A 27,458-nucleotide genomic window follows, 5' to 3' on the forward strand; every position below is an offset into this window, starting at 1 on the left:
ACAAGTCCTTTATCTTATCAGATAAGTATTTTGCAAAGATTTTCTCCCAGTCTGTGGCTTATCTTTTTATTCTCTTAACAGTGTCTTTTGCAGAGCAGAAGTTAATTTTAATGAAGTCCAATTTATCATTTTTTTTTTCTGTTACAAATTTTACTTTTGGTGTTATATCTAAAAAGTCATTACAAAACCCAGGGTCACCTAGATTTTCTCTTAAGTTATCTTCTAGAGGTTTTATAGCTTTATGTTTTACATTTAGGTATACGGTCCATCCTGAGTTAGTTTTTGTGAAGGTAAAAGGTCTAGCTAGTTGTTCCAAAGTCCCTGCGTGGCACAAACGGTTAAGCACTTGACTACTAGCCAGAAGGTTGGTGGTTTGAACCCATCCAGAAGCACCCTGGAAGACAGGCCTGGCAATCTGTTTCCAAAAGGTCACAGCCTTGAAAACCCTATGGAACACATAGGGTTGCCATGAGTTGGAAGTGACCTGATGGCAACTAACAGCGACAAGCTAGTTGTTTTGGCATTATTAAATGACTAGTCTGTCTTTTCCTCACTGACTTGAGACACCACAATTTATTGTATACTAAATCCCTATTTGGGCCCACATCTGGGCTTTCTGTCCTGTACCGTTGGTGCATCTGCCTCTTCATGTGCCAGGAACACAATGTTGTGTTATTGAGAATTTCAAATGTGTTTTAATTTCTGGTAGGGATATTTACTACTCACTGCTCTTCATTTTTAGATTTGCCTTGGCTTTTCTAGTTTCTTCATTTCAACTTTAAAATCTTCTTGTTCTATTAAAAATAAAAACCTTGTTCGTATATTTTATTGGGATTAAGTTAAATGTATCAACTTAGAAGGAACTGACATCTTTATGTTGTTGACTTCCTATCCGTGAACATGGTAGGCATTTCCATTTTTTCATGAGTACTTTTGCTGGAAGGCCTTTCTTTAACTCCCCAGAGTTCATATCTCCCTGCTCTGTGTTCTGTTATACCTTGTCCACACACGCCTGTCACCCCGTTAACTGACCATACCAAGGCCATGTTGCTGGCTGACCTCTGTCTCCCACATTCAGTTAGGAGAGTCGTCCTTATTTTTTTTTCCACCCCTCAGGGCCTGGCATATAGTTCGTGATCAGAAATTGTTTGTTGAATGAAATAAGGAAAGGAAGAAAAATCCCCAAATCTTGTAACCCCTATTACTTCATGTATCACAGACTCAGCTACCACTTCAGGGCTGAGAAAGTTGCCCCAAATCTCATAGCCCCAAAGAAAAAGCGCCTAGCTTGGTTTCTATATTCCCTGTCCCCTGCCTCACAGTCCCTGTCCCCCTCCACTTACCCCACTTTCCCTTCCACCCCACAGCTCTAGAATGCCCCGCCTATAGCAGCTACACACACTGCGTTCCCTCCTGCCCGCCTTCCTGCGGGGACCTGAAGGGCCAATGTGAGGGCACCAAACTCCTCTCCACCTGCCTTGAGGGCTGCATTTGTAACCCTGGCTATGTGCTCAGAGATGACCAGTGCGTGCTCAGGAATCAGTGCAGCTGCAGGGACGCTGAGGGCGGCATCCTTCCCGTAAGTAGGGACAGGAAATCGGGTTGGGGACCCGCCTTGAGGATGGAGCTTCCTCTTTCCTCAGCTTCTCAGTCTGGGACATCCATGTCTCTAGGCTGGCTCTGGGGTGTGGAGGCTGATAAGAAGGGCGGGGTGATCTCCAGCCAGGCCTGGGCTGGGAGGTTTAGATCTGAGAAATCCACCAACTGGGAGGCAACACGGTCTAGTAGAAGGAGCATAGCCTTGGTGCAGGCCGACCTGGGACTGAATCCTCGTTGTACTACTGACCAGTCAGATGAACCCTGTTACTTCGCTTTTCTCAACTGTAAAATGAGGTTGGTAGTACATCCTGGGAAACCCCGGTGGTGTAGTGCTTAAGAGCTATGGCTGTTAAACCAAAAATTTTGGCAGTTCGGATCTACCAGGCACTCCTTGGAAACGCTATGGGGCAGTTCTGCTTTGTCCTGAGTCGGAATCAACTCGATGGCAACAGGCTTAGTTTTTTTTTTTTTTTAGTACGTTCTGAAGCACAAAGGTAAGACAATACCTCTTAAGGGGCTACAGATGCACATGGATCCAAGTGCCACTGTAACTGGCAGTTGAGGCAGCATGTGGCTAGTGTCAATTAAACCATTCAGACTGTGGGCTTAGGCTGAAGGGGTAATAGGAAGGAGAATTGGCTTTTCCTTCCTCACTCCCTTGCTCTTCTTGTGGTTTCTACAGGCGGGTAAGACCTGGATGTCCATTGGCTGTACCCAGAGCTGTGTCTGCACAGAGGGAGTCATTCAGTGCCGGACCTTCCACTGCCCCTCAGGCTCTCACTGCCAGCCCAATGCCAAGGGCAACAGCAACTGTGTACCCGATTGTAAGGGGAGGGGAGAAAGGAGAGCTCAGGGCGGAGGTGGAGTAAGAGGCAGGAAAAGAAGGGCTTAAACTAGAGAAGCTATGAAGAGAGATGGGCCTGAGCACAGGCATCAAGGTTGGGCAGCTGAGTCAGGAGGCCTGGGTTCTAATTCCAGCTCTCACCAACTCTATGGCCATGCGCACTGACTCTTTCTGGAACTCATTAGCTTATGGGCAAAAGGAGGGGACTGGACAAGGAGATCCTGTATGGTTGTTAACTGGACTGGGAGAGGGAGGAAGTTGAAGATCAAGTATCCAGGGAGCTCAGGGCTAAGAGGCAGGGTGACAGGAGACATCAGGATGGGTGAGGGGATTCTGGGATTGCTGTCTGAGCAGGGTCTCTTTTCAGTGATTGCCCTTCTTGGCAGGGTTGGATCATTGCTCAGTCTCTGGGGACCCCCATTACCGCACGTTGGATGGCCTAAGCTACCACTTCCAGGGCCGCATGACCTACATTCTGGTAAAGACCATAGATGTACTCCCTGATGGGGTGGAGCCCCTGCTCGTGGAGGGTCGCAACAAGATGTACCTGCCCTGGAGCCCAGTCTTCTTGCATGAAGTGTTGGTATATGTCTATGGCTTTAGAATCCAGCTCCAGCCTGGCCTGGAGGTTGTGGTAAGAGCGGGGCCAAGGTTGGGAGGGTCTGGGAAGGCAGACCGGGGCTTTGGAGATGCCTGGAGCAGGGAAGCCAGGACCCCCTGTTTCCTGGGAAGTTCCTGGCAGGGGCAGCCTGGGTGTAAAAGTCAGAATCGGTACCAAGCTTACCTCATAGGGAGAGGCAGAGGAGGGCAGTGGGATGAAACAAAAGGCTGGAGAGAGACATGGAAAGAGAGAGGAGGAGACAGCACCTGGTGTGACTGTGAGCCAGGGCTGAAGAAGTACCAGGCCCCCCACTGTGCCAGGTGTTTGAAGGGACCAAGCTGGGGGTGCACCAGGAGTAGACTCAGGAGGCTTCTGCCACATGGGATGGCAAGGACATCTGCAGCTTCTGTCTTTCTCTTCCAGGTCAACTATGAGAGGGTCACCATTCCCTACAAGCCCAGTGAGCACCTTCAGGTCTCCCTGCGATCTCACCGCCTGTACCTGATCACTGACTTCGGGCTGTCCATCAGCTTTGATGGGAACAAAAATGGCGGTACCTGAGTGTTGGGGAGGGGAAACAACATCTGAGACAGTGAGAGGGAGAGGGCCTGTGAAGCCAGGGAGTGGGGCGCAAGCTGGGGAGGTGCTGGGAGGATGTGGGAAAGGGGAGAAGCTGCAGAGCACGGACAGGGTGTCTTACCTCTGTGCGCCTCCTTCCTTCTGCAGTGATCTCCATGCCCAGCATGTACCAAGGCCTCGTGCGTGGCATGTGTGGAAACTTTGACAGAAACCAGAGCAATGACTTAATGTTGCCTGATGGCACCATTACCCACAACGTTAACATCTTTGGCAACAGCTGGGAGGTGAAGACAGCCCAGTCAACCCTTGCCCGCGTTCCAAGGTGAGAGGGGTTGGGCAATGAGGGGAGGCCCTGGTAAAAACAGCCCTCAGGGAAATGAGCCACGGCCCAGTGTTTGTCCACACTTCGTACCCTCATGTCCTCAGCAAAGGAGGACAAACGAGGGAGAGAGCCCCAAAGAGACTTGCCCTGGTTTCCCTAATTCTGTCCTTTCCTCTCATACTAACTAGAGGCACCTGCTTTGTGGAAACCCCAGTCTGAGGAGGGAGAGGCCTTCAGGGGCCATGTGCCCATGCCTGACCCTTAGCTTCAGTCCCCGGTTCTTCTTCTTCCTCTGAGTTAACATTTGCTGTCTCTGCTTCAGGGCCATACAGGAGGAAGAAGAGGAAGAAGGGGGCTCAGGCTTCCATGCGTCAGTGTGCAGCCCGGAGCAGCTGGAATTCTTCAACAGCACCCAGACCTGTAGGGTGCTGGCTGACCCCCAGGGCCCCTTTGCTGTGTGTCACCAGACTGTGGCCCCGGAGCCCTTCCAGGAGTGAGTCTGAAGTCCAGGGTGTGTGGGCAAGGCAGAGGCTCCTGCCCTGTCCTCTCTGCAGGTCCTGCTGTCCTGCTCTGACCTGTGCTTGGTTCAGTATGCTTTTCTCTCTTTCTGTGGCCTTATTTCCTGGTGACTCTCCCTGCCCCTGCCTAATTTTCTTCTGCTTGGCAGTTTCAGGCCCTCTTCTGTGGGGTTGAGTAACCTTGCCTCTCCCTCTCTGACAGCCACCCCCCGCCCCACTGTCCCCGCCCCCAGGCACTGCGTGTTTGATCTATGTGCTGCCCGGGACCCTGGGGAACGGGAGGAGCGGCGCTGCCAGTTGTTCAGCGGGTATGCCCTCATCTGCCAGGAGGCAGGTGCTGCCCTGGCTGGCTGGCGTGACCGCACCAGCTGTGGTGAGGCACTGCCCTTCCCTGGATGCTGGCCCCTAACCCCATTTGTCATTTCTCTCCTCAACCCTGATTCCCCTCCATTTCCCCCCTCAACCCTGATTCCCCTCCATTTCCCCATCCCCCAGCTCCCCATTTTAAGGTCAGCACACCTTTCCAACCTGACTCCTGCTCTGCCCCCCATTCTAGTTGCCCTAAAGTGCCACTTGGGAAGCCTCGCCCCACTGGGGCTACCCTCCTGCTCCTTCTCTCCAAGCCCACCTTTGTGCATCCAGTTCCTTCACAGGCCTTGAAGTCTCTGACAAAAAGACACACAGAGCCAGCCACAAATTCTGGCTTCCCTGCCTGTAACAAGCTCTGCATTCTGTCCGCTCCCCTTCTTCCAACTTTCACCCCCATATTGCCCATACCTGTTTGGCCAGCTCCAGCCACCTTCTGACTGTGACTCTGTCCCCTTAGCCTTGGCATGTCCAGCCAACACCGTGTATCAGAGCTGCATGACCCCCTGCCCTGCCTCCTGTGCCAACCTAGCGGCGCCCAGGGACTGTGAAGGCCCATGCGTGGAAGGCTGCGCCAACCTCCCTGGCTATGTCTACAGCGGTGCTCAGAGCCTTCCTCTGGCCGACTGTGGCTGCATCAACGACGGCATGTATTACCAGGTCCGGGCTGCATGTGAAAGGACTCGGGGGAGCAGAGATGCAAACATAGAGCCAGCCTAGGGATGAAAACCAGATCTTCTGTTCCTAACCCTACTCCCTTTTCCAGCGGGGCGATAGTTTTGTGACCAAGGATTGCTCCCAGCGCTGTACCTGTGCCAGCTCTGGGGTCCTCCTGTGTGAGCCCCTTAGTTGCAGTGCTGGAGAGATCTGCACCCTGGGGAACCTCACCCGTGGCTGCTTCCGAGGTGAGCCTGGCCCGAGGTGGGTGCAAGCTGCCCCCACGCCAAGGCATGTCCCTGGACCAACAATTGCCGTCCCTGTCCCATGCCTGGGACTTCTCCACACTGATGTCAGAAAGTTTGTGCTGTTTATATCTGCTCTTTCTCACTTGGTCCCTTCCTTTTTTAGGGAGGGGCAAAGGGAAAAAAGGACAAAACATTCCCTAAGCATCCGTTCCCTGCCAAGCACTGCACTATATCCTTTTTCTAGCATTAAAACTGAAAAACCAAACCCATTGCTGTCAAATCCAACTCATAGCAACATTATAGGACAGAGAGTTTCCAATGAGCAGCTGGTGGATTTGGACCACCGACCTTTTGGTTAGCAGCTTTAGCACTTAACCACTGTACCACCAGCGCTCCTTCCTCACATTAGCTTTCCATTATCCCCTTTAAGCTTACTTCAGTGCTTGCTGATCAGCATATCATCCCCACTTACAGGTAAAGAGAATGGGGTTCAGAGAGGTTCAGCAATTTCCCCAAAGCCCAGGGCAAGTGAGTGCAGAGCCAGGATTGGAAGCCAGGCCAGTTGACCCCTGCCAGTCACTCCTAACTATGCACTGCTGCTTTCCTTCCCAGGGTCCCAGCCCCCAGCCAGACTATGGCTATGAGTCTCCCGCCAGAATTGGGAGGCTCCCCTTGGTACCTTCTTACAACTCCCTCATCCTTGCAGAAAGCCCATGTCTACAGAATCCCTGTCAGAATGATGGACGCTGTCGGGAGCAAGGAACCAACTTCACCTGTGAGTGTGAACTTGGTTACAGGGGAGACCTCTGCACTGAACCACGGGATGTTCCACCCCTTGAAAAGTTAGGTAAGAACTTCATCCCAGGCCCTGTCTCCTCACAGCTCCTTCCCACCAATACTGCCACAGAATTACATTATACGTATTAATATGACAATCCCTTGAGATAAACAGGACAAGGATTCTCAAAGAATCAGAGTCCTCATGTTCATCTCCTACTCACATATTCTGAAATCTTCTCTCTGAACCCTGGCTCCCCACTTCTGTGACCTAAATGCCACACCCCTGCTGTTATTTCCCCATCTTGTACCCCTCCATGCCTCTCCAACACTGTTGACTGTTTTTCCCTATTCCAAAACAGAATTTTTGTTTTTACCTATTCCAAAACAGAATTTCCTTGATTCTCTGGGCCAGTGGTTCTCAAACTTTATCCTGCCTAAGACTGGGGAGGGTAGCGGTGGCTTGTTTAAAACATACATTCCAGGACTTACCCCCCAGAGATTCAGATTCTGTAGGTCTGGAGTTGGCCCAGAAACCTGCATTTTAACAAGCTCCCAGGTGACGAACGGAAGCAGTTGTAGGGCTACATTTGGAGAGACAGGGGCCAAGCTGATAGTTCAGCCTGGTCTCCAGAGGACTAGCTGGAGGAGCAGCCTCCCCAAAAGGCTTATGAGATTGTGCCCGGAAACAGGGTTCTCGAGGGGGTGGCTAGGGCCTTGGAGTGCTCCCCCCACAGCCTCCTGGAGGGAGAACCAGTCACACCCAGAGACTTAGGGGAAATGTTGTCCATTTAGGGTGAGGGAATGTCTCCTCCCCCACCCCTTCCTATCCCAAGTCCATATTTCTGCTCCCTGCACCCCAGAAGCATCTAACTTTGTGGCTGTGCTGTTGGGAATGCTGGTGCCCATGGCATTCATAGTGCTGGCCGTGACCAGAAAGTACCTTCGCAAGAAGAGGAGGAGGAGGTGAGTTTAGGACGGGGGGGCGGTGGGTAGGGCCAGGGTGAGCAAACAAGGGGAGCAAGCTGTGGCCTAGGGCATGAGGAAGCAGACACATTGAGCTGCCATCAGTTCCCCAACACCATTTAGGGAGAAAATGACCAGCCAGAATGTAGACGGGCCGGTAGACATGGGTGAGAACCAACCCCACAGTCCCAAACTTTGGCCATCCCAAATAGGGGTGGGCTAAGGGGAAAGCCAGAGATTCCAATCTTGAGCTGAGTTTGCCTCTAATATAAGTTTTCTTGTTTTCGCCTCAGATTTTGTTCCAGAGAGAGCCTTTAAGGTCATTCAATTTTGAGTTGTCCTCAAAAACGAAGAGATAAAATAAAATTATTTTTGGAGTGTGAATTTTCGTGTGATTATGGAAGAGAGTTGGGTCTGTGAAGTAGGTTTGGGGTGGGATATGAGGGAGGGAGGTGTGTGGGGGCCAGGAACCTAGGTGTGAGGAGGTGAGGGGTGTCCTAGACAAAGCCACATGGAGGTGGGGCAGTCTTTCGGAAGTTTGGTGGTCTCTAGTGTGGGCCATGTAGCCCTGGGGAGTCCACGATCAGTGGGACAGGCAGAAGGGGCAGAAGGAAAAGAGGAATGAAGGTTGGGGTGTAGCCCCCCACCTATGGCGTCTGGGATACAGAAATGTCTTCACTTTTCTAGTCTCTACCCCAGGCCTCTGAGCGCCCCAAGTGTAGTGAAAGGTGATTCTAAGCAGAGCCTAGGATGGGAATGTGGCTTTTGCCAAAAGATGAACTGGCCGGTGACCCTCTGGGGAGGTCACATCCCACTGACCTTTGTCCATTCCCCAAAAGGGCCTATGGTTATTATGGTAACCAAGAATGGGATCTGGTGGGAGGCTTGCTGAGGTGTTTGGAGCTATGTCCAGGTAGGAGTAAACCACTAACCAGAGGGTGAGCCCAAGGGGCCAATATTCCAACCCCTCCAACCAGGCAGGTCCTTGCTTGGGGAGAAGGCTGAGTTCTTGCTTGAGCTCTAAGTAAAAGGAGGCTGTGAACTGGGGATCTGGATGTAGACAGCCAAAAGAAAGGGGTCTTGGGTTTGGGGATGCATAAGCAAACAGGCCGCTGGGTTCTAGAAAGGTATCCTTACCCTGAGGGCCTTCTGGGATAGCCAGCCCTGCAGCCACCTTTGTTTGAGGAAGTGAGACCCAACCTGGGTGGTGAAAAGGCCCCAGGGAGGGAGGGGTGCCCACCCCCCAATCAGGCCACCCTGCCTTTCTCTTCCCTTAGCTGGGGGCGCAGCTCACATTCAGGGTGGGGTAGAGGGCTGGGGGATGGCAGGAAGGCTCTGGGCAGCTTCTGGAACTGGGTTGGGTATGCTTTGGGCTGACGTCAGGGAGATCCCTGGTGCCCCGTGGTGACCGCCATGATGACCCTGGCTCTGTTCACCTGGTCTTTGACTCTTTGCCTCTGTTCTTAATCTCTGCCCTGCTCCCTTGACCTTTGTGCCTCTCCTCACCAGCTGCCTAAGATCACCTTATCTAGCCCCAGGCTGACTGGCAGGAGGTTGAGCTAGGCCTTCATCCTTCAGATAAGACATCCACTTTCAGGACCCAGATGTCCACCTTCCTTGGGAGGACTGAGTTTCTCCCACCCCATACCCTCTCCGTGGTATAAAACATGGGTATATCATCAAGGAAGGGAGGAGACAGAGGACTCAAGAGCATTAGGGACTCCAGAAGGTTGTAGAGGTAGGAAATCTGGGACAGGATGATGGTGAGGCTCCCTCAGCTGGGGAGGGGGGCAGAGCTCTGATTTGGGGTCCTGCACTAACCTCAACATGACAGGGGGTGACTGAGATGCAGAAATGGGAAAGTCCACTCCAGCTAAACAAAGCTGGTTGCTTCAAGGCCCGCCCCTGCAGGTGCCCCTCAGGGGCTCAGAGTGGGAAGCAAAGAAGGCATTGAGACAGAAAATGGGCAGTTTGTGCCTGGGATTGACCCCATCCTCATCGTCCTGTTTGGGAGGGACAAGTTGGGGAAGATACTCAGGTGCTTTCCCCTCCCCTTCCCAAGAGGCTGGGGGAAACTTGCCTGGGCAGCATCTTGAATGGGGGAATTGTCCTCCCAACCCAGCAGTGTGTGTGTGTGCATGTGCATGCGTGTGTGTCTACACACACACACGGGGTTCCACCTTTGCCACTCCCAGCTCCCATTTCCTCAAAACCAAGGCCAGCTGTCAACATCTGGCCCACATCTGTCTCCTTCATCTGAGCCCCCTATTCCAGCCTATGCTCCCCCGCTCCCCCTCCTTTTCAGGAGGCTATCGTGCAGGGCTAGGCGCTCAAGACCTCCGCTCCTTGTACAGCCCCTTGCCATGGCTAAGGAGCCAGGGGAGAAAAGGGAGGGGGCTGCCCCACCCCAGAGGTGCCCCAGGCTCTTGGCAGAGCCAGCTGGAGCCGTTAGAAGCAGCTGCCAATGACTCATCTCCCACTGCCCCCACCCCACCACCTCAAACACACCCTGGGGCTGGGAAACAAGCACCCAGCCCCCGATAGCCCTGCTGTCTCCAAACCACCGACCCCTATGTCTGCCATCAAGCCCCTCCCTAATCATACCCCACTCTCTTCAGAAACCTAGTCCTCCCCCCCAATTCCCAATCATCCCCAGAGCTGGGACACTTCCCATTTTCTTTTATTTATACAAAAACATATTTTTAAATATAATTTATGAAGCCCCCCAAGCACCGGTGTCTGACTTTTCTATCACCACCTCACTGCCCTCTTCACTACCTCATCCCCCTGTGTCCCCAAGGACACAGTTTGAGGGGAGTTGGGAGGCAGGGAAACATCTGAGAGTTGTGGCCTGACCAAGGCACTGTTCTGGAAACAGACACAACGATGGGTCCCTGTTTCAATTTGGGCAAAGGGAGGCAATAGTGAAACAGGTCCCCTCAACAGAAAAAGTTAGGACAAGGACGATAGAAAAACAAAACAAAACAAAAAAGGAAAAATAAGACCAAAAACAAAAAATAAAACTCAAAACCTTCAATATGAAGGCAGCAGATGCGGGAGGGGCATTTACAAGGGGGAAAAATGAGTTCAGTGGTGACAGCAGCAAGGTCAAGACATCAAAGTCCAATGATTTTGTCACTGGGCCATGACACCCCTTCCTTCCTCCTGGGACATCACTCCACTCCTGGGCTCGCAGGCTAGTCACTCTCCTCTCTTTGGTCTGCAGGGACAAGGCCCATTAAGGTGAGGGGGAGCACCTGGAAGCCCTGACTGGGGATCGGAGGGGTGCTGTGGGGATCCCTGTCCAACCACCCCTGTGGAAGCTAGAAGATTATGGGCCCTTCCTTTCCCTCTGGTCTTACCCAATCCTGAGGGAAGGCTCCCTCATCTGTAGTCTGGGGTTCCCCACCTTGGGGGCATGTGATTTCTACACTCCCATATGGCAGAATCCCCAAATCCAGTCTCTCCAAATTGCCAGCTCCCACCCCCATGGGTTCAAAGTGCAATCCAGTGGAGAGCAGGGATGGGGGACTCTATGAGTCCCCACCCGACTCTACCCCAGGAAGAAGGGGAGGCTTCGTCCCCGGGGTTCAGAGCTCCTGCCGCTCCACGGCTGTCGGGCCACGTGAGGAGGCCAGGTCAATACTGAGGGGTTGGTCCTCCTGGCCCGCTTGGGGCTCCAGGCTTCGCCTGGGACTTCATGTGCTGGACACTGGCCAGGATTTTCTTCTGGTGTCCTGCCAGAGTGACTCCAATTCGGAGCAAGTCCCTGTGGGAAGAGGGAAAGCTAGGTGAGACCATAGGGCGCCCTTAGCAAGATACCTTAAGCTCCAGAAATGCTGTGCCCTCCAAGTTGCCAGCCAATCAGAAAGGCTAACGGGGAGGAGAGTCTAACGTCAATAGTTGCCAGGCAGTTTCTGAAGGAGTCAGCAGTTGGGCCACGGTCCTGCATAGCCTCAGTAGAAGGTGAGGCTAGGTCTCTCCAGGGTTGGGTCCACAGGGGGCAGGGCCGAGAAAGGAAGGAGGTGGGGGCTATGGCCAGATCCTCCAGCAGGGATTAAGAAAGGGCAAAAAGGTAACAACCAGACAGGGAGGCAAAAAAGACAGGCCAGAGAAGGGCCCACAAAATGAGGCTGGGGAAAGGGGCTACACAGATTACTTTACAGGGGAAAGGCAAAGCCAGAAGGAAAAAGAGCTAGGAGGGGAGGAAGGGGAGGCACCAGCGCCAGGACGGAAGGGGCAAAAACCATCCGCCCCCTCCTATCCTGCTGCCTGGAGACTGACACAAAGGAAAAAGAAGAGGCAGAAATTGAAGAAAGGCCCTCGGTCAAGAGGAAGCTGGAAAAATTTAGGAAGGAGAGTGCCCAGGCCCAGGGGATGAAAGGCTCAGCCCCAGTACCTTGCTTGGCCTAAAGAGGGCCTCCAGGACCTTTGTGATTCTGGGTTCTATTCCTTCTATTTCTATCATTCTACCATGGGGCAAGAAGAGACTTTAGGAGAGAAACCGGAAAGCAGGAAGGAGGAGTGCCAGAGAGAGGCCAAAAGGGAAAAACATTGTTTGGGAGATGAGGAATCATAAAACCATTTAACTCTAAAGCTGAAAAGCATCTCCAAAACCTAGACCAATCTTCTCCTTTTATGGGTGAGAAAGCAGACCCAGTGTTGACACGTTGTTAACGTGAGAGCTGGGCCTGGAATGTAGATAGATGCACAAAGATACATATGGACGGGGGGGGCGGGGGGAGATGGCTCAGGGCTGTGATGTGAGGAGAAAGGGGTACGGCTGCCGGGAAGACTCTCTGAATTCTCAGTCCCAGCAGCTATTACTGCTTTTGCGGCTCTTCTGGGTATGGTGCAAAACAACTCTTCCCTAGCGTTGCTCCACTGAGAAAACAGAGCTGGCCACAGGAGGTGACCCCAAAGACCCCTGTGAATCTGTGGGCCTAGTTCAGGTTCCCATATTCCTTGTTCCCAGACTTCCCTCTGGCTGCTCCACACTGACCACTGCCCCTTTTCCCCCCGAGATCCTGCCATGACTTACTCGGTGGAGATCTGGCTGACCAGCTCGAAGGAACCAAATCCAGCAGCTGCAAAACTTTCTTCGTATCTTCCCATCTTAATAGCTCGAAGCCACTCACCCACAGAGCCGAAAGCTGAGTAGTGGGGCTGCCGCTGATCCAGGAGCGGGTGTGAGGCCCTGAGAGGTGGGGATGGGAGGACACCCTGAGCACCAGGCCTGAGTCAGGGTGGGGAAGTTGAGCCCAGCCCCGTGGCCAACCTTAGAGACGGACAGAGACCATCCCACATACCACCAAAGGGATGGATACTTCCAGAGAGGGAGCTCTCGGGTGGTGGGCCCGTTCTCTAGGGTCCTCACCCGCCGTTCTCCCTGGCCACAATTTTGAGGCTGGCAGGGTTCCGGATCATCTTGTCAAGGGAGCTGACCACCTGGGGGAAGCGGGGCCGGGCATTCCGGTCCTTCTGCCAACAGTCCAGCATGAGCTGGTGCAGGGAGGTAGGGCAGTCAGGGGGCGGGGGCAGCCGGTAGTCCTGTTCAATGGCATTGATCACCTGGGGTGGCAGAAAGAAGCACTGGGTAAGGACACCTGGGGAAAACGGAGATGCCAAAGGGCTCCAAGGAAATGGGGACTTAGCAGATATTGGGATGGGAGCCAGAGCCCCCCAGAATGTCAGATCAGTGTATCCTTGAGGCTGAGGCTGCCTGTGACTGGATGCCTGAGACATTTAACCTCCCAACTCTACCCTCCTTCTCTGTGTCCTTCTGGGATCCAAACATGCTGTATCAAGCTTTTTGATACAAAGATCAATTCTTCCTGCCACGCTCACCATCTCAAGGACCCAGCAGTGATGAGCAATCTGTGATCTCCTCCAACCTCACATCCCAGGTGAGAGAATATTATAGAAAAGTTTGGTATGATCATGGAACACTTACATCCTGATTACTCATATCCCAGTATGGCCGTTCCCCAAATGACATGACCTCCCACATCACAATCCCATAGCTCCAAGCATCGCTGGCAGATGTGAACTTTCGGAAGGCAATGGCTTCGGGGGCTGTCCATCGGATGGGAATTTTTCCTCCCTGCAGAAGGGGGAGAGAAAGGTGAGCTGAGGGACTCACAGGACCCAGGCATACCGCCCCTTCCTTTTGCTTTTTTCCCCTAGTTCAGACCTCCATTCTTTCTGGGACCCAAGTACCCAGCTACCCAACTCTGTTCTCATCCAAGACACCTAGGAATCCTGCTCCCTGGTCCACATTCCTAAGGTTCCTCAGGTCCACCTCTTGGTCTGTTCCTGGTTCTGCTGCCTGGACCAGAACTGTCCATGCCCTAGCCTCCCACCTTTCCACTTTCCTCTCCACCTGGCCCTAAGAACCCAGTTCATACCACCCCTACCCCCATCTCCAAGCCTTACCAGAGAGCTCGTGTAAGTGGGATCAGAAGAGTTCTCCTCCAGGAATCGGGAAAGGCCAAAGTCAGAGACTTTGCAAACAAGGTTGCTGTTGACCAGGATGTTGCGGGCAGCCAGGTCTCGGTGGACGTAGCTCATCTCAGCCAAGTACCGCATGCCTGAGGCAATGCCCCGCAACATGCCCACCAGCTGGATGACAGTGAACTGTCCGTCGTTCAGCTGCAGATTGGACGTGGAGGAGGGGCATGGTGAGGACAGCCCACCCACCGTCCCTCTTCTTTCTATTTTCTAAACCGTATCTCTCACTTCTAGGCCCCGCTCCTGCTCGCCTGTAAGAGAGACCTGCCCACACAGTGAGAAAAGTCCTGCTCTTTTCTCTTATTGTGTTATCACAATGCTTGTAATTGTTGCGATTTCAAACATATGCATTTATATTTAGTCTTTCTTAATCACATCATAAGGAGACAATTTTTCTTTCATGTAACCTAGGTGAGTGCTTTACACCCAGGAAATACTCAACAAGGGCTTTTTATCTAATAAGCTCCTTTGACAGCAACAGAGTTCTGTCAGCTAGGTGTGCACTCCTGTACTCTGAGTTACCTGCCTACAGGTGGAGATGGATTTGTGCTGATCCAGCTGCAACCTCGCTCAGCCCTCATGGACCGACTGGGTATGGTTTTACAAGACAGCATCAAGGAACCGGAAACCCCAGTAGCTTAGTGGTTAAGAGCTATGGCTGCTAATCAAAAGGTCGGAGGTCGGCAAGTCAAATCCATCAGTCGCTCCTTGGAAACCCTATGGGGCAGCTCTACTCTGTCCCATAGGGTAGCTATGAGTCGGAATCAACTTGATGGCAACAGGTTCGGTTTTGGTTTTTATCAAGCAACTGGGGTATGATCATTTCCCACAGAGCCAAAACCAAGGGTCTAAAGCTCAACCTTGACCTTTATAGAGTTTACTCTTACCAGCTAAACCAGCCAGTCCCAGATGGTTAGCTAATCCCATCTTCTGGTTTTAGCTAAGATGTAGGGGACCCTGCAGGGCCAGGCACACAGAGTCCAAAACCCGAATTCTTAATCTATCCTCCAAACCTGCCCCCATCCCAGTTGCATCTCACTTCTTGGAAACTACTCACCCAGCTTCTCGGGCCTAGACCCAAGTCTCCCGTGACTCCCTCTCTCCCTCACCCTCCACTCACAATCCACCAGCAAGCTCTGCTGGCTCTGCTTCCAAAACCCATCCCCACTCCATGTACTTCTCTCTACCCTACTGCAAACCCACTGCCTGAATGACCGTAACTGCCTCCTCACTGGCCTCTCTGCTTCTGCCCTAGCACACAGCCAAAAGGATCACCTGAAATATCTCACTCTCCTGCTTAAATCCACTGATGGCTTCTTCCACGCCTAATAAAATCCAATTCCTGACTAAGGCCATGAGGCCCACTGTGGCCTGGGCTACCACCTGTCTCATGACCTACCAGCATTCCTCTGCTCACTAATGGTGGCCACCCGGCCTTTCTGTTCCTGAAACATGCCAAGTTCCTTCCCGCTTGGGTCTCTACTCTCTGCCCCAAATACACTCCCTCAGCGTTCTTAAGGGTGGCTTTTTCTCATCTACCCAAATGTCAACTCTTCTAAAATAGGCCTCCCTCTACACCAACAACTGGGCCTCTGTATGGTACCAACGTAACAACACACAAGGGAGGAACAGGTGACATTACACTACTCCAGGGGCCTGTCTCCACATTGCTCATGGTGGAGCAAGAGTACTTTTCCCAATGGGACCCAGGCTGCAGAGCACAGCATCCTCTAACAGTCAAGCCACAGTGCTCAGCTGTGAACTTATCAAAAGGTCAGCTATAACTGCCATACGGGAAATACAGCAAAACAAGCTAAATGACCCCACAAGGAAGAATTCAACAAATCCAGAGGTAGCATCCAAAGGGACGACTGGCCCAGCTCCTTAGCACATCAGTGTCGCGACAAGGAACTTCTCTGAGTTTAAAGAGGCGTAAAAAAATAAAAACCAGCTGCATGCCTGGTCCTGACAGGATCTTCCACTGGAAACCCAGGAGTAAAGAACATTTTGGGGACAACTGAGGAAATTTTAATATTGAACGGGCATTAGATGATACTAAGGAATCACTGTAATTTTATTCAGTGCAATAATGTTATTTTGCTATGGAGGGAAAGGTTTTGACATTTTAAAAAAGCTGCATAGTAAAGTTAAAAATATACTAACGTTCAGTAAGGCCTGTTAAATCAAGTGACAAAAATAAAATAAGCTCTACCCAACTCATCCCCAGACACTTTTCCATTATCTTAACTTTTTTTCACATCTGAAATTGTTTACTTTTTTAAAATGCCCATTTGTTTGCTTTTGAATTCACAGTCTCCCCATTAGACTGACTGCTCCCCAAGAGCAGATAACTCCGTCTGTCTTGTTCAGGGCTCTGACCCCAGTGCTGAGATCGGTGGCTAAATGCATAGGAGGCTCTTGGTAAATATTTGCCAAAAGAACAAATGACAACCCCTCAGTAACCCAAGGGCAGCTGTTCCCTGGAGAGGCCAGTCCAACCCTTGCTGAAGGAAAGGCCTGGAGCAGGAACTCAAGCTTTTCTGGAGGGAAAAGGGAGGGCCTGGGGGGGCCACAGGAGTCCCTGGGAGGTGCAAACGATTAACACGCTTGGTTGCTAACCCAGAAAGTTGGTAGTTTGACCCCACCCAGCGGCACCAACGAAGAAAGGCCTGGCGATCTGCTTCCATAAAGATTAAAGCCAAGAGAACCCTATGGAGTCCAATTCTACTCTGATACACACAAGGTCGCCATGAGTTGGAGTCAACTCAACAGCAACTGGAGGGTCAGAACACAGCAGCAGGAGAAAGGCTGGAGAGAGAGTGACATGGAGCCATCTGTCCATGGCCTCTGCTCCTTGACAGCTCCAGCCAGCAGGGGAGGGAGCAGGGGGTGGATGTAAGAGGTCACAGATTGGGGGCTCACCCGCAGGAATGAGTCCAGGGCGCCATTCTCCATGAATTCAGTGAGGATCATGACAGGTACGCTGTTGGTGACCACGCCCTCCAGCCGGATGATGTTGGGGTGCTCAAACTGACCCATGATGGAGGCCTCACTCAGAAACTCACGCCGCTGCCGCTCCGTGTAGCCGCCCTTCAGGGTCTTGATGGCCACACAGCTCTCCTTCTTCCCCGGGGCCTTGAGCCGCCCCCGGCACACTTCACCAAACTCACCTTCAGGAGGGGCACTAAGGGTCAGCTCTCCTTCCCTCATCGTCCTTCCCGTCCCTGTCCCCAGGTGCCCAGCATCTTTCCTCTTACCTGCACCGATCACCTCCTCAATCTTGACATAGGAGACATCAATCTCTTTTGCAAATTCCCTCACAGCCTCATTAGGATCTTCGTAAGTGAAGGGGTCAATATAGACCTTAGTACCTGAGAAATTGTTCGGGGCCCCATGAGCAAAGAAGTAACTTCCTACTGGACTCAGATGCCCAGGTTCCTAGCTCATAGCTCCCTCCCCTCAACCCTTCTTCCCTCCAGGATAGGCCCACGCACCATGCCCAATGAGATACTGTCCGTGTTTGTCTGAGTATTCAGCTTCTCTCCCATTGTTCTGTTTCCTGTAGCCCACGGGATAAAAGCAAAAGGTAAACTGAGCCACACATCTCTATGTTCCCAGAGGGACAGGGTGGGAAGGAAGGGGTGGGGTCATAGAGGACTCCAAGTGGAAACTGGCTCATGGGCACCCAGGATGGTTGTCCTGAAGCAAGAGGGCGGGGCCACCTACAGGGGGGCTTCATAGGGGACTCCAAGTGCCGACAGCCCTCACCTGAGGCAGATAACAGCGATGATGATGACCACCAGGACCAGCACCACACCCACGACTGCTGTGCCTGCGATTAAAGCCAGCTGCTCCCGCCAACTCTCATTCTCTGGGAGGAAAAAGCCGGTGGTCAGGAAGGCACAAAAGCCCTCTGAGGTCCCAGCTGCAGCCTCCGAGGACTAAGCATGCCCCCCTGAGAAGAGGCCCCAGCAGCTGTGACGGTGGGGATAGAGGACACAAGCCAGGCAGGTTCAGAAGTGCACAGTGGTTTTCAAACTCTCTCTCACAGGCCCATGAGCAGGAGGGGACATTTCCCAACTGTGGTACCACCAGAGCACTTTCGATTTTATTCTATTATACATACTGGTGTCCACAATAGGTTTCATTTGAGTGAAAGGTTCCAAAGGTTAAAAATTGGGTTTATAGCCAAAAAGTGGAAACAACCCAAATGTCCATTAACCCAGGAATGGATAAATAAAATGTGGTATATCCATACAACGGAATATTATTCAGTCATAAAAAGAAATGAAGTACTGACACATGTTACAACATGGGTGAACCTTGGTGAAATGCTAAGCGAAAAAAGCTAGACACCAAAGACTGCATAGTGTATGATTCCATTTATGGGAAATATCCAGAAAAGGTAAATCCATAGGGAGAGAAAGTAGATTGGTGGTTGACGGGCTGGGAGGATGGAGGGGTTGAGAATGAAAGGCTAAGGGATACGGGGTTTGTTTTGGGGGTGCTGAAAACATTCTAAAGTTAATTGTGGTGATGGTTGCACAACTCTGAATGTACTAAAAGCCATTGAATTATATACTTCAAATGGGTGAATGTTATGGTATTTGAATTACTTCTCAATAAAGCTTTTAAACTAAAGCTATTAGAAACCACTGGTCCAGCACATTACAACTAACATGGGTTATCTCGTTTAACTCTCAAAGCGCCGCAGGAGAGGCTTCATTATATACCATTTCATTGGATAGGGATCAGAAGGTCAAGTTTTGGCTAAAGGCCGCACAGCAGGTAAGCAATGAGCAGGACTCACACTGAGCAGTGGTCTCTAGGCTCTTTTTGACAGGCCATAATGCCATGCGGCTGAGAAGGGAGGCGCGTGACAGTGTGACTTTGAGGGTCCTGCAGTGCAGAGGCAAGGCCTCCCGCCACACATCTGCCCTGCCCTGCTCCCCAGGCTTACTCACCATCCAGCTGGGTCTGGCTGTGGTGCTCCTGACCAAAGGGCCCATAGCCAGCTTCAGAGCGTGCCCGCACCTGGACCAGGTAGCTGGCACCCCGCTTCAGGCCCCGTAGCTCTGCCCGGTTTTCCGATGTCTTCAGGAACCGCACGCTGCTGGGGCCCTCTGCACCCTGTGCAGAAGGAGGAGCTGGCCGTAAGCCCGGGCCCTCAGTTTCCACTGCTGTTCCTGTGGCCCCCTACTCTCTGCCCCCCATCTCTAGCATCTCAGTCCTATTGTGGGGCAGGCAAGGCTTTTGTGCTCAGTTATGCACCACGCCATGTTTTACATTCGTTGTATCATTTAACCCTTGCAGCACCTCAGTACAGTAAGTACTGTTATTTTATAGATGGGGATACTGAGGCTTAGCAAAGCCAAGGGGCTTGCCCAAGGCGACGTGGCTAGTAAGGGGCAGAGCTGGGACTGTCCCAGTTCTCAGTGCTCGGCCCACTGCCCACCCCCACCACGAGGGCCAGAGCCTGGCCTCACCTTCTCGTGGTACTTGACCTCATAGTCCAGCACAGCCCCACTGGGTGCCCGGGGGACAGCCCATGCCAGACTCAAGCTGTTCGGTGATGACCGTGTCACTCGGATGTCAGACACTGGAGGAGGCACTGCAAGAGACAAAGACGTTGGGTAGGTCTGTCCCTTACCTTTTTCCAACTCCTTCTCTGCTGGGTACACTTGTCTCAGTGTTCTGGCTGCTTCAGTAGTTCCTTCTGACTCTCTGACCCCAGTCCTCTCAGGAAGACCCTTGTCCTTGTCCAGCCTACCTTTGCTTCTCTTTCGCTTTCTTTCTGTCCCCACCATCTTCTACCCTACAAGTCTTAACCCTTCCATTCTCCTAGGAATCCCACTCCCCAGCTCCTGCCATTTCTCCTTCAGGCCTTTAGCCTGTCCACCTCCCGCCCTGGCCTTTCCCACTGACCTCTCCCGTCTGACCACAGGCTACCCCAGCTCCCCATCTCACCCTCACGATCGGTGGTGACGTTGACAGGCTCAAATGGTACAGGCCCTGCGGCTAAGGAGGACACCCCGTTCAAGGCAGTGACCTCAAAGGTATAGGTGAAGTCTGGACGCAGCCCCCGAACTGCCACCCAGGGCTCCACCAGGTCCCGGGGGCCGGGGTCGAAGGTCAGGTCTCCTCCACAGGGTGTACAGGAAGCCCCAGGGCGGCACTCCCTGCAGCGGAGTGCGTAGGTGAGGTCCTCTCGGCCGCCGGACTCAAGGGGGGCGCTCCACTCCAGGCGAAGTGAGGAGCCGTTCAGGCGGGAAACCACGCTGCGAGGTGCGGAGGGAGGCTCTGCGAGAGACCAGGGAGTCAGGGAGGTCCACCAGGTGGGTAGGAAGGCGGCAGTGGGAGAGCCTTGGCCACTCTGGTGCCTTATCTTGGCAGTGGCCCATTTCATGGCTTCTCCGCTGGAAGGACCAGCATGCCAGGGTCACAAGGGAGAAGTCCTGGGAGGATGGGGCCTGTGGTGTTGCCTGAGGGCCCATCCCAGGGGTCCGAGCTCCCTCCCCAGCGAACCAAACCTGGTCATTGGTCACTTACTGGTACAGGGTGCACCCCGGGGGTCTGTACGAGCCCGGAAGTACCCGATGCGGCACTGGCAGAAGGATGAGCCGATGTTGTTAGAGTGGCTGTTGGCTGGGCATGGCTGGCAGGACCCTTCCCCTGCCAGGGGCTTGAAGGTGCCCTGGGCACAGGCTGAGAAAGAGAAAGCGTTCATCAAAATCACGCACCCCTAGTCCCCAAGAAGATTCAGCGGCTCTGAAGGCTGCATGAAGTTCTAAGGAGGGAGCAGGGAGGAAGGGTCTCAGAAACCTCACCTCTAAGAGGATAACCCTCCCTCCAGAGCAGAGGTCACAACCTTTTTCGACCCTGACTCCCCAAGGGCAGTCTGGTGATGCCTGCGTATTCCTGCTCAGAAGGATTTTAAATGCACACCACAAAACACGTAAGAATACACAGGACCCACTATGAAATATAATTGCTAAAACATTAAGAAAACAAGTTTATGATATAACAATGCGCGCCTTTCTTTACTAATAAGAGACAGCTGCTGATCTAACCACCACTATAATACTGGAGTTATGATGAGTGAAAACAGTACTTTGAGATTCTTGAAGTAGCTGTAATGGGACGTGTACCGGAAGGTGGGAATGTCTGTGATTTGTACGGTGTCCAGTCTGGTGCTAGGGCTGCTGGCCCTATAATCCACATGGAAGGAGCAGCCAGATTCCACGGAGAGATTAGTGAAGATAAAAAGTCATTTATACTCCAATAACAAATGTTTTGTTACATGTATTTTTACCACAATTAAAAAAAAAAGTCATTTATTCTTCCATCAAAGTTCACAGGTCCCATAAATTCTAGCCACAAAACCTAGGTTAAGAAACCTTGTTCTAGAGAAAATGTTCAACACCCCAAGAGTATGGACCCTGGACACCCTTTTAATTCAGGACTGAGGTCACTCCTGAGGTTCATCCTTCAACCAGAGATTAGACAGGCCCAGAAAACAAACAGTAGTACACGTAGCTCAACCAAGTATACGAGACTAAATGGACACAGCAGCCCAGGGGCAAGAACAAGAAGGCAGGTGGGACAGACACGAAAGCTGGATGAATGAAAATGGGGAATCCAAGGTCAAGAAGGGGAGGGTGTTGAAGTGTCGTGGAGTTGGCAACCAATGCCACAAAACAATATATATGTTTTCGTTGTTTAACGAGAAACTGATTTGCTCTGTAAACCTTCATTTAAAGCACAATCATAATAAAAAGAAATCAAATACCAATAAATTAGAGAAAACCCCCTAACAAACAAGAATTGAGACCATGATGCCACTGTCTGTCCTCTGAGCCCCAAACCTGAGCACAATCCTGTATCCCAGGTCAGTCTCCTATGTCCAGAATGAAGAGAAAGAGTTGGAAATGGTTTGAGGGAAGAATACAGAAGTGAGGAAGAACTCAGAACTACGGTGGGGGTTATGAAAACAGGCCCTCCACTAGCTGAGGGCCCAGGAAATGAAAAATGTACGAAATGGAAATTTAAGAAGTGGGTCTGGGGTTGGGGGTCCAAGGGTTCCCCCACTATGGATAGGAGCAAGTTTTATAAGGGAGTCGCCAACCCTCACCTCGGCACCTGGTATTCCCCTCGGCTGCCTCGAACCCTGAAGCACAGCTGCAGCCAGTGACAGGCTGCTCGGCCCACTGGCCATCCTCCCGGCAGTAGAGGCTGGGGCTGGGGCCAGGGGCAGGTACAGCATCGGCTACGCAGCTCCCTGTCACAGGCACCACAAGCTCAGGAGGCACAGTCTCCGGGAAGTGGGTCAGGTTCACGGTCAGCTGGGCACACTTCTTGTAGAAGAGGTGCAGGGACAGCAGGGCCATGCAGGCGCCCTGGTCCTGGAAGGCCAGGTAGAAGCCGGCCTTGGTGAGTGGGCCTAAGCGTAGTGTCTTGACGTTTACCTTCCCTGTAGCCTCGGCCCCAGGGCGCTTCCGGGTCAGGTGCTCAGCAGCCACTGTGTCCACCTGCCAGGATGGGGAAGAGACTCACTGCTGCTGTCCTCCACTCTCCCCAAGGATGTCTTCCAGCTCACCCTCTTCCTAGCCTCCTCCGTTCCTGTTCTGGAACCTTCTCTCCACCTTTCCCAACATGCACTTTCCTGCATGTTCCAACATTATCTATTAAGACTTGCTGAGCACCTATGATCTGTCAAGCCCCTGCCCTGCACCCCCTTTGCCATCTTTTCACTCACTGTACAAACATTTACTGACACCTACTCTTTGCCAGGCCCTGAACTCAGTGCCATGGAAACGAAAATGAATGAAACACGAATAAATTATAAAATATGCTGAGTGCTAGGGCAGGAATATGAATAGAGTGATGTAGGCCCCAGGGCAGGGATTATCAGCAAAGACGTCACAGAGACCTCTGAGCTGGAGCTTAAAAGACAGGTAGGAGCAGGGTAGCAAAGGCAGAGAGAAGGCATTCTAGGGAAGGCACCAGCAAAGGCGTGGGGCTGTAAAAGGGCCAGGCAGAGCCAGAGAACGGGAGAAGTGTAGTGTGGCCCAAGCACAGTGGGATGGAGGAGCAGCCTGAGGCCTGGGCCTCCTCAGGTGCCAGGCCAGGGAGCTGGGTGTTATTCTGCTGCTCCACCTTGCAGGTAGCCCTGGTGGCATAGTGGTTAAAAGCTTGGCTGCAAACGAAAAGGTTGGCAGTTCAAATCCACCAGCTGCTCCTTGGAAACCCTACCGAACAGTTCTACCTTGTCCTATAGGGTCGGTATGGGTCGGTATGAGTCGGAACCAACTGGATGGCACTTAACAACATCCACCACCTTGGAGACCCCCTTCTTCTCTCTCCAAACTTAAGCCTCCTGCTTCCCAGCCCCCAGCTCTTCCTGCCAGGGGCCTTGAAAGCCGTCCCTTAGCCTCTAGATGACCTGCCCTAGGTGCCCAGGCACCTTGATGTAGGGGTTCTCCATCCAGGCTGGCGTGAGGGCCGTGGCCGTGTCAGCATTGCTTTCGTAGTAGAAGACAGTGAAGGTCTCCTTGCAAGAGCGCCCGGCCCGGGGCAGGGAGAGGCACTCAAGCATGGTGAAGCGCAGCGTGGCATACACATGGACTGCACCACGCCGTGGGATCCAGCCGGTGCGTAGCCAGTGGGCCGTGCCTGGGGCCCGCTGCAGGTCACACACCTCGTACGTCCTCACGCTGTGCTGCTCCTCATCCAGGCCACTCAGCTCCTCCCACTGTGAGGACAGGTGTCAGCAAGGGGGATGCTGGGGAGAGGGCCACTGCAGAAGGGACGGCTGCTGAGGGGGTTCATCAAGTGGGGAGGGATTGAGGAAGGAGCAGCAGTATTGGGGGGACCTCGGAGGAACAAGGGCTTAGAGGAGCACCCACTCAGGATTCCTCCTCCTCCATGTCCCTCCCAAGCCCCAGGCCCTGGGTCCAGCCCTTACCTGCCCCTCCACCTGAGGGTACGTCACCCACTTCAGGTCAGCAGTTTCCAATTTTGTGTTCAGTAGAGTCTCTAAGACAAAAAGACCCACAGATAGTCAGTGCTTGGGGAGAGACCAGGAAGATCAGAGCCCAGGAACGGAGATAGGGGGATCCTTCTAGCTCCAAGTTAGAGGGTTTGGGAGGCAGCTGAGACAAGGAGGGGAGCAAGTCCTACCCTCTGCCTACCCTCCTTGTTCACCTCTTTTTCTGAGCATCAACCCAGAACTCCAAGGTCTAAGCTTTCCTGAATTGAGAGACCACTGCTGTAGGAAGGGAAAAGGGTTAAAATTCGATCCCTGACCTGGCCCTGACCCTGAGAAGGGCAAAGGGCTGCTGGCTAGGGGAACACCCCTCCCTGCCTCTGGCCCCACATTCTCTGCACCAAAGTCACTACCTCCCTACCCCCCAACTTCTACTCCTCTTCCAAGTCCTCACCCCCTTTTAGACAAAATACACAGGTCCTTCAGATCCTGGTTTTCTCCTGGAAGGTGGTGCTCAGGCCTGGAGCACAGCCCTGCTGACACCCCAGCCCCTACTCCAAGGCTCTCCCACCAGTTAGTTGCCTTTCTTTGGTCAGGAGAGGAGGAAGTACTGGAGGCCAGGATGCTTGGGTTCCTGCCCTGGCCCCCACTGAGGCCCCACATCTGGATTTGGTTATGGGAAGAAAAAGGGGAGGTGATTTTAGGGGTGTTTGGGGGGTGAACACACCTGGGTCTGCTCTGGATTGGGGGAGGGGATGGGTGCTGGTGGAAGACGGGATTAGGAGAAACAACAGCTCTTGGCAGCGAGGGCAGGAGGGCAGGTAGAGGAATCCCCTCAGAAGCCAGGCAATGTGGGGGGCAGAGGCCGGGGCCTGGGGCAGTCAGCAAGGGGCCAGCACCACACCTGGGCCCAGGACTCCCCCATGGAGGTTGCAGGAAAGGAGGGAAGGTGGGGCAGGCGATGTAGCCTCCTCCCCGGAACCAAATGGTGTCCACGGGGCTCGGCGGGAACCTGGCCAGCCTGAGGTGAGTCCCAGGGCCCCCATGGGTGGCGGGAGACAGCCCAGCCGGTTGGGGACAGGATGCCAGGGTTCTGGGAAGGGGGTGGATAGAGGCAGCTGTCTCCACCCTCCATTGTTCCAGCCTGGATAGTGTTTTCCGGTCTCCAATTTACACACTGTCTGTTTCAGGACTGTCTGCTGAGCTCTGAACACTCACTTTATCTCACCCTGTATCAATCTTGCCTGCCTCAAGCCTTCTTAGAGCTCTGTCTTCTTACTTCTCACCTCTCTTTCCTGTCTCTCTCTGTCTCCATTTCCCTTTCGGACTGTAACTATCGCTCCATTTTCTGTCTCCCTCTTTTCACCTGTCCTGCAGCAAATGACCTTGGATAAATCACTTCTCTCAGTCTCAGTCTCTTCATCTGTAAAATGGGGCCATGAATACCTCCAACCCCCTGGGTTACTGGAATGAGAAAAATAACACTTGTAAAGTGCTTTGCACAGACCTAGGGCTTAGAAAGCACTTGGGTAATGAGTTGGAAGTATTACTCCCTTTGCCACTTTGCATTTTTCTTTCCCTCTCACCATACTTCATCCTGGCAGGGTTTTCTTCTCCTGCTTGCCTTTTTTTCTCCCTCTACCAGTTTTTCCCCTTCTCCTTTCTGTGAGCTGGGAAAGCCTCTCCTCGCTCCCTCCCCACACCCAGTCTTTGATCCCTAGCCCAAAGCAGTACTGCCCAGCCTAGGGGAAAAGGGTTTTCTAACAGCCTTTGATTCCTCCCCTTCAGCAGCCCCCCATGGCCCACTCCCCAGAGACCCCCTTTGATTCCAGGCAGTGAAAGGAGGGAGGAGGCAGCTCACTGAATGGAGATTAAGGACATAGGAGGGCTTGCTGGGTTCTTGGCTCCCCCTCAAGGGAATAAGGAGGGGAGAGAGACACACATGAAGGAAGAAACATTTGGGGGAATATGGAAAACAATATTCTTTTGGAGAGACCAAATTAAAACAACAAAAAAAAAAACACCAAACCCGTTGCCATTGATTGCAGCAAGAGGTGGTAATTGGGCTGTTAGTGAGACTTGGGGGGCTGTGTAGGTCGGTCTCTGCTGGGTTGTAGTGTTGGATAAAGAGCCAGTTTCTCTAGGACTCAGGCTGGTCTGGAGTCTAGATGGCTTTTAAAGAGACGGGGTGCAGCCTGGGAAAAACAGGGAGAGGGACCCTCTGCAGCAAGCCCTAGGATTTTTAGAGAAGTCGGGGAGTTTTGCAGTGTGAGTGCAGAAGGTGGGCCTCTTGCCTGGTGCGGAGGGGAATGGAATTGTAAGATCAAGGTGTGAACCCTCAGAAACTGGGCGGGGGTGGTTTTATGGCCTAGCATGAACGTCTGCCTTGTCCAGAAACGTTTCCTCATGTTTGGCGTGAGGTGGGAAGTGGAACAGAAACTTTGGGGAGTTTTGAAGATTGGGGTGGGGAGAAAAGGAAAGGCTGCCAGGGCCGTTTGGAGTTTGGAGTAAGCGTTTGGGGAGGCGAGGTTGGGGAATGTCCCGGGACAGAGCTCGACTCCATCTCTTTCCCAAACAAAAGAAAACTCCACTCCCCCGCTGGGCCGCCTCCTCCCCGCCCCCCTCCCGTTCTAGCACCACGGGTCAGAAGTGTTTGGGGTTGTGGTTCCAGGACAGTAGACAGAGGTCAGCCCCTCCACTCCCAGGCCCAACTTTGGGGGCCCCAGGATTCGCGGGGTGCCCCTAAGCAGACTCACCTTCTAAAGCGGCGGCAAGCGAAGCCCAGCAGAGAAGCGCCCGGAGCTCCATGGCGCCGCCTCACTCCGGTTGGATCTGATCCTAGTTTGGGGGGCGCTAGCCCCCCCAGGTCCGACCCCCCCCCCGACCGGGTACGAAGCCGACTCTCCGCCGGAGACTCTCCGTCCGGGCCCTCAGTGCGGGGCCATGCGGGGCGCGCCGGGCACCCGGCGGCGGCGCCCAGGTGTGGCCCCGCGTCTCCGCCGCGCGGGCGGGGGACGTCCTGGCAGCGGCCGCGCGGAGGAGCGCAGAGCGAGACGTGGCTGAAGTCGGGGGTCCCTTTGGGGCCTAGGGGTCCCGCCCCGGCTGGCTGGGGGTGGGCCGGCCCTCGCGCTCTCCCCCCCTCCCTAAAGTCGCGGTGCTCGCGCCGCCCAGCCGAGTGCGCGCTGCGCCGGCGGGGAAGGTGGGAGCCCAAGCTGGGCTGGAGCGGGAGGGAGGGAGACTGCGGCGCTCGGTCGGGCGGGCCGGGCCGGGGCTGGGCCAAGCGGGGACTGGGCCGGGCGGCGCCTGGCCGGGGAGGGAGGGGCGCGCGGGGAGCGGTGGCGAGCCCCCCTCCCGCAGACCCGGGCTCGGCGAGGGGGCCTGGGCACCCTGATTGGAGCACGCACTGCTGAATAATTCATGAGGAAAGCGAGCGGGGCGCCGAGCGGAGCAGGTCGGGAAGTTGGGAGAAAGTTTGGAGAAGGGGGA

At 53.3% G+C, this 27,458-nt stretch overlaps 2 protein-coding genes across 2 annotated transcripts in view; one reads left to right on the forward strand and one right to left on the reverse strand.

Annotated features, from left to right (window-relative positions):
* ZAN (zonadhesin) overlaps positions 1-7,835 on the forward strand; it is a 40,452-nt gene extending 32,617 nt beyond the window's left edge. The window contains exons 34-46 of the mRNA XM_049905053.1: positions 1,368-1,579; positions 2,282-2,423; positions 2,830-3,077; positions 3,468-3,597; positions 3,771-3,945; positions 4,268-4,438; positions 4,697-4,836; positions 5,290-5,489; positions 5,596-5,734; positions 6,441-6,581; positions 7,375-7,477; positions 7,601-7,644; positions 7,771-7,835. Of these exons, the coding sequence (XP_049761010.1) occupies positions 1,368-1,579; positions 2,282-2,423; positions 2,830-3,077; positions 3,468-3,597; positions 3,771-3,945; positions 4,268-4,438; positions 4,697-4,836; positions 5,290-5,489; positions 5,596-5,734; positions 6,441-6,581; positions 7,375-7,477; positions 7,601-7,644; positions 7,771-7,811 (1,886 nt within the window). The 3' untranslated portion in view covers positions 7,812-7,835. The remainder of the gene's footprint in view (positions 1-1,367; positions 1,580-2,281; positions 2,424-2,829; positions 3,078-3,467; positions 3,598-3,770; positions 3,946-4,267; positions 4,439-4,696; positions 4,837-5,289; positions 5,490-5,595; positions 5,735-6,440; positions 6,582-7,374; positions 7,478-7,600; positions 7,645-7,770) is intronic.
* Positions 7,836-10,147: 2,312 nt separating this feature from the next.
* Positions 10,148-27,243, reverse strand: EPHB4 (EPH receptor B4). The gene is made up of 17 exons (XM_049904049.1): positions 26,729-27,243; positions 23,952-24,022; positions 23,451-23,738; positions 22,119-22,515; positions 20,537-20,692; positions 19,955-20,287; positions 19,474-19,598; positions 18,952-19,117; positions 17,756-17,858; positions 17,482-17,546; positions 17,245-17,358; positions 16,910-17,157; positions 13,913-14,128; positions 13,431-13,580; positions 12,855-13,048; positions 12,519-12,674; positions 10,148-11,246 (listed from the first exon to the last, which is right to left on the reverse strand). The coding sequence occupies exons 1-17, from the start codon at positions 26,778-26,780 to the stop codon at positions 11,117-11,119; spliced, it is 2,964 nt and encodes a 987-aa protein (XP_049760006.1). The 5' UTR covers positions 26,781-27,243; the 3' UTR covers positions 10,148-11,116.
* Between the last annotated feature and the right edge of the window lie 215 nt (positions 27,244-27,458).

The sequence above is a fragment of the Elephas maximus genome, chromosome 12 (assembly GCF_024166365.1).
Source record: "Elephas maximus indicus isolate mEleMax1 chromosome 12, mEleMax1 primary haplotype, whole genome shotgun sequence".
Taxonomy (NCBI): domain Eukaryota; kingdom Metazoa; phylum Chordata; class Mammalia; order Proboscidea; family Elephantidae; genus Elephas; species Elephas maximus.

Excerpts from the sequence above, each read along its gene's own strand:
- EPHB4 (XM_049904049.1), bottom strand. The coding sequence starts at position 26,780 with ATGGAGCTCCGGGCGCTTCTCTGCTGGGCTTCGCTTGCCGCCGCTTTA. Across the intron at positions 17,547-17,755 it reads ATCGCTGTTATCTGCCTCAG|GAAACAGAACAATGGGAGAG; the intron begins GTGAGGGCTGTC and ends CGTGGGCTACAG. Across the intron at positions 13,581-13,912 it reads CCACTTACACGAGCTCTCTG|GGAGGAAAAATTCCCATCCG; the intron begins GTAAGGCTTGGA and ends CCCCTTCTGCAG.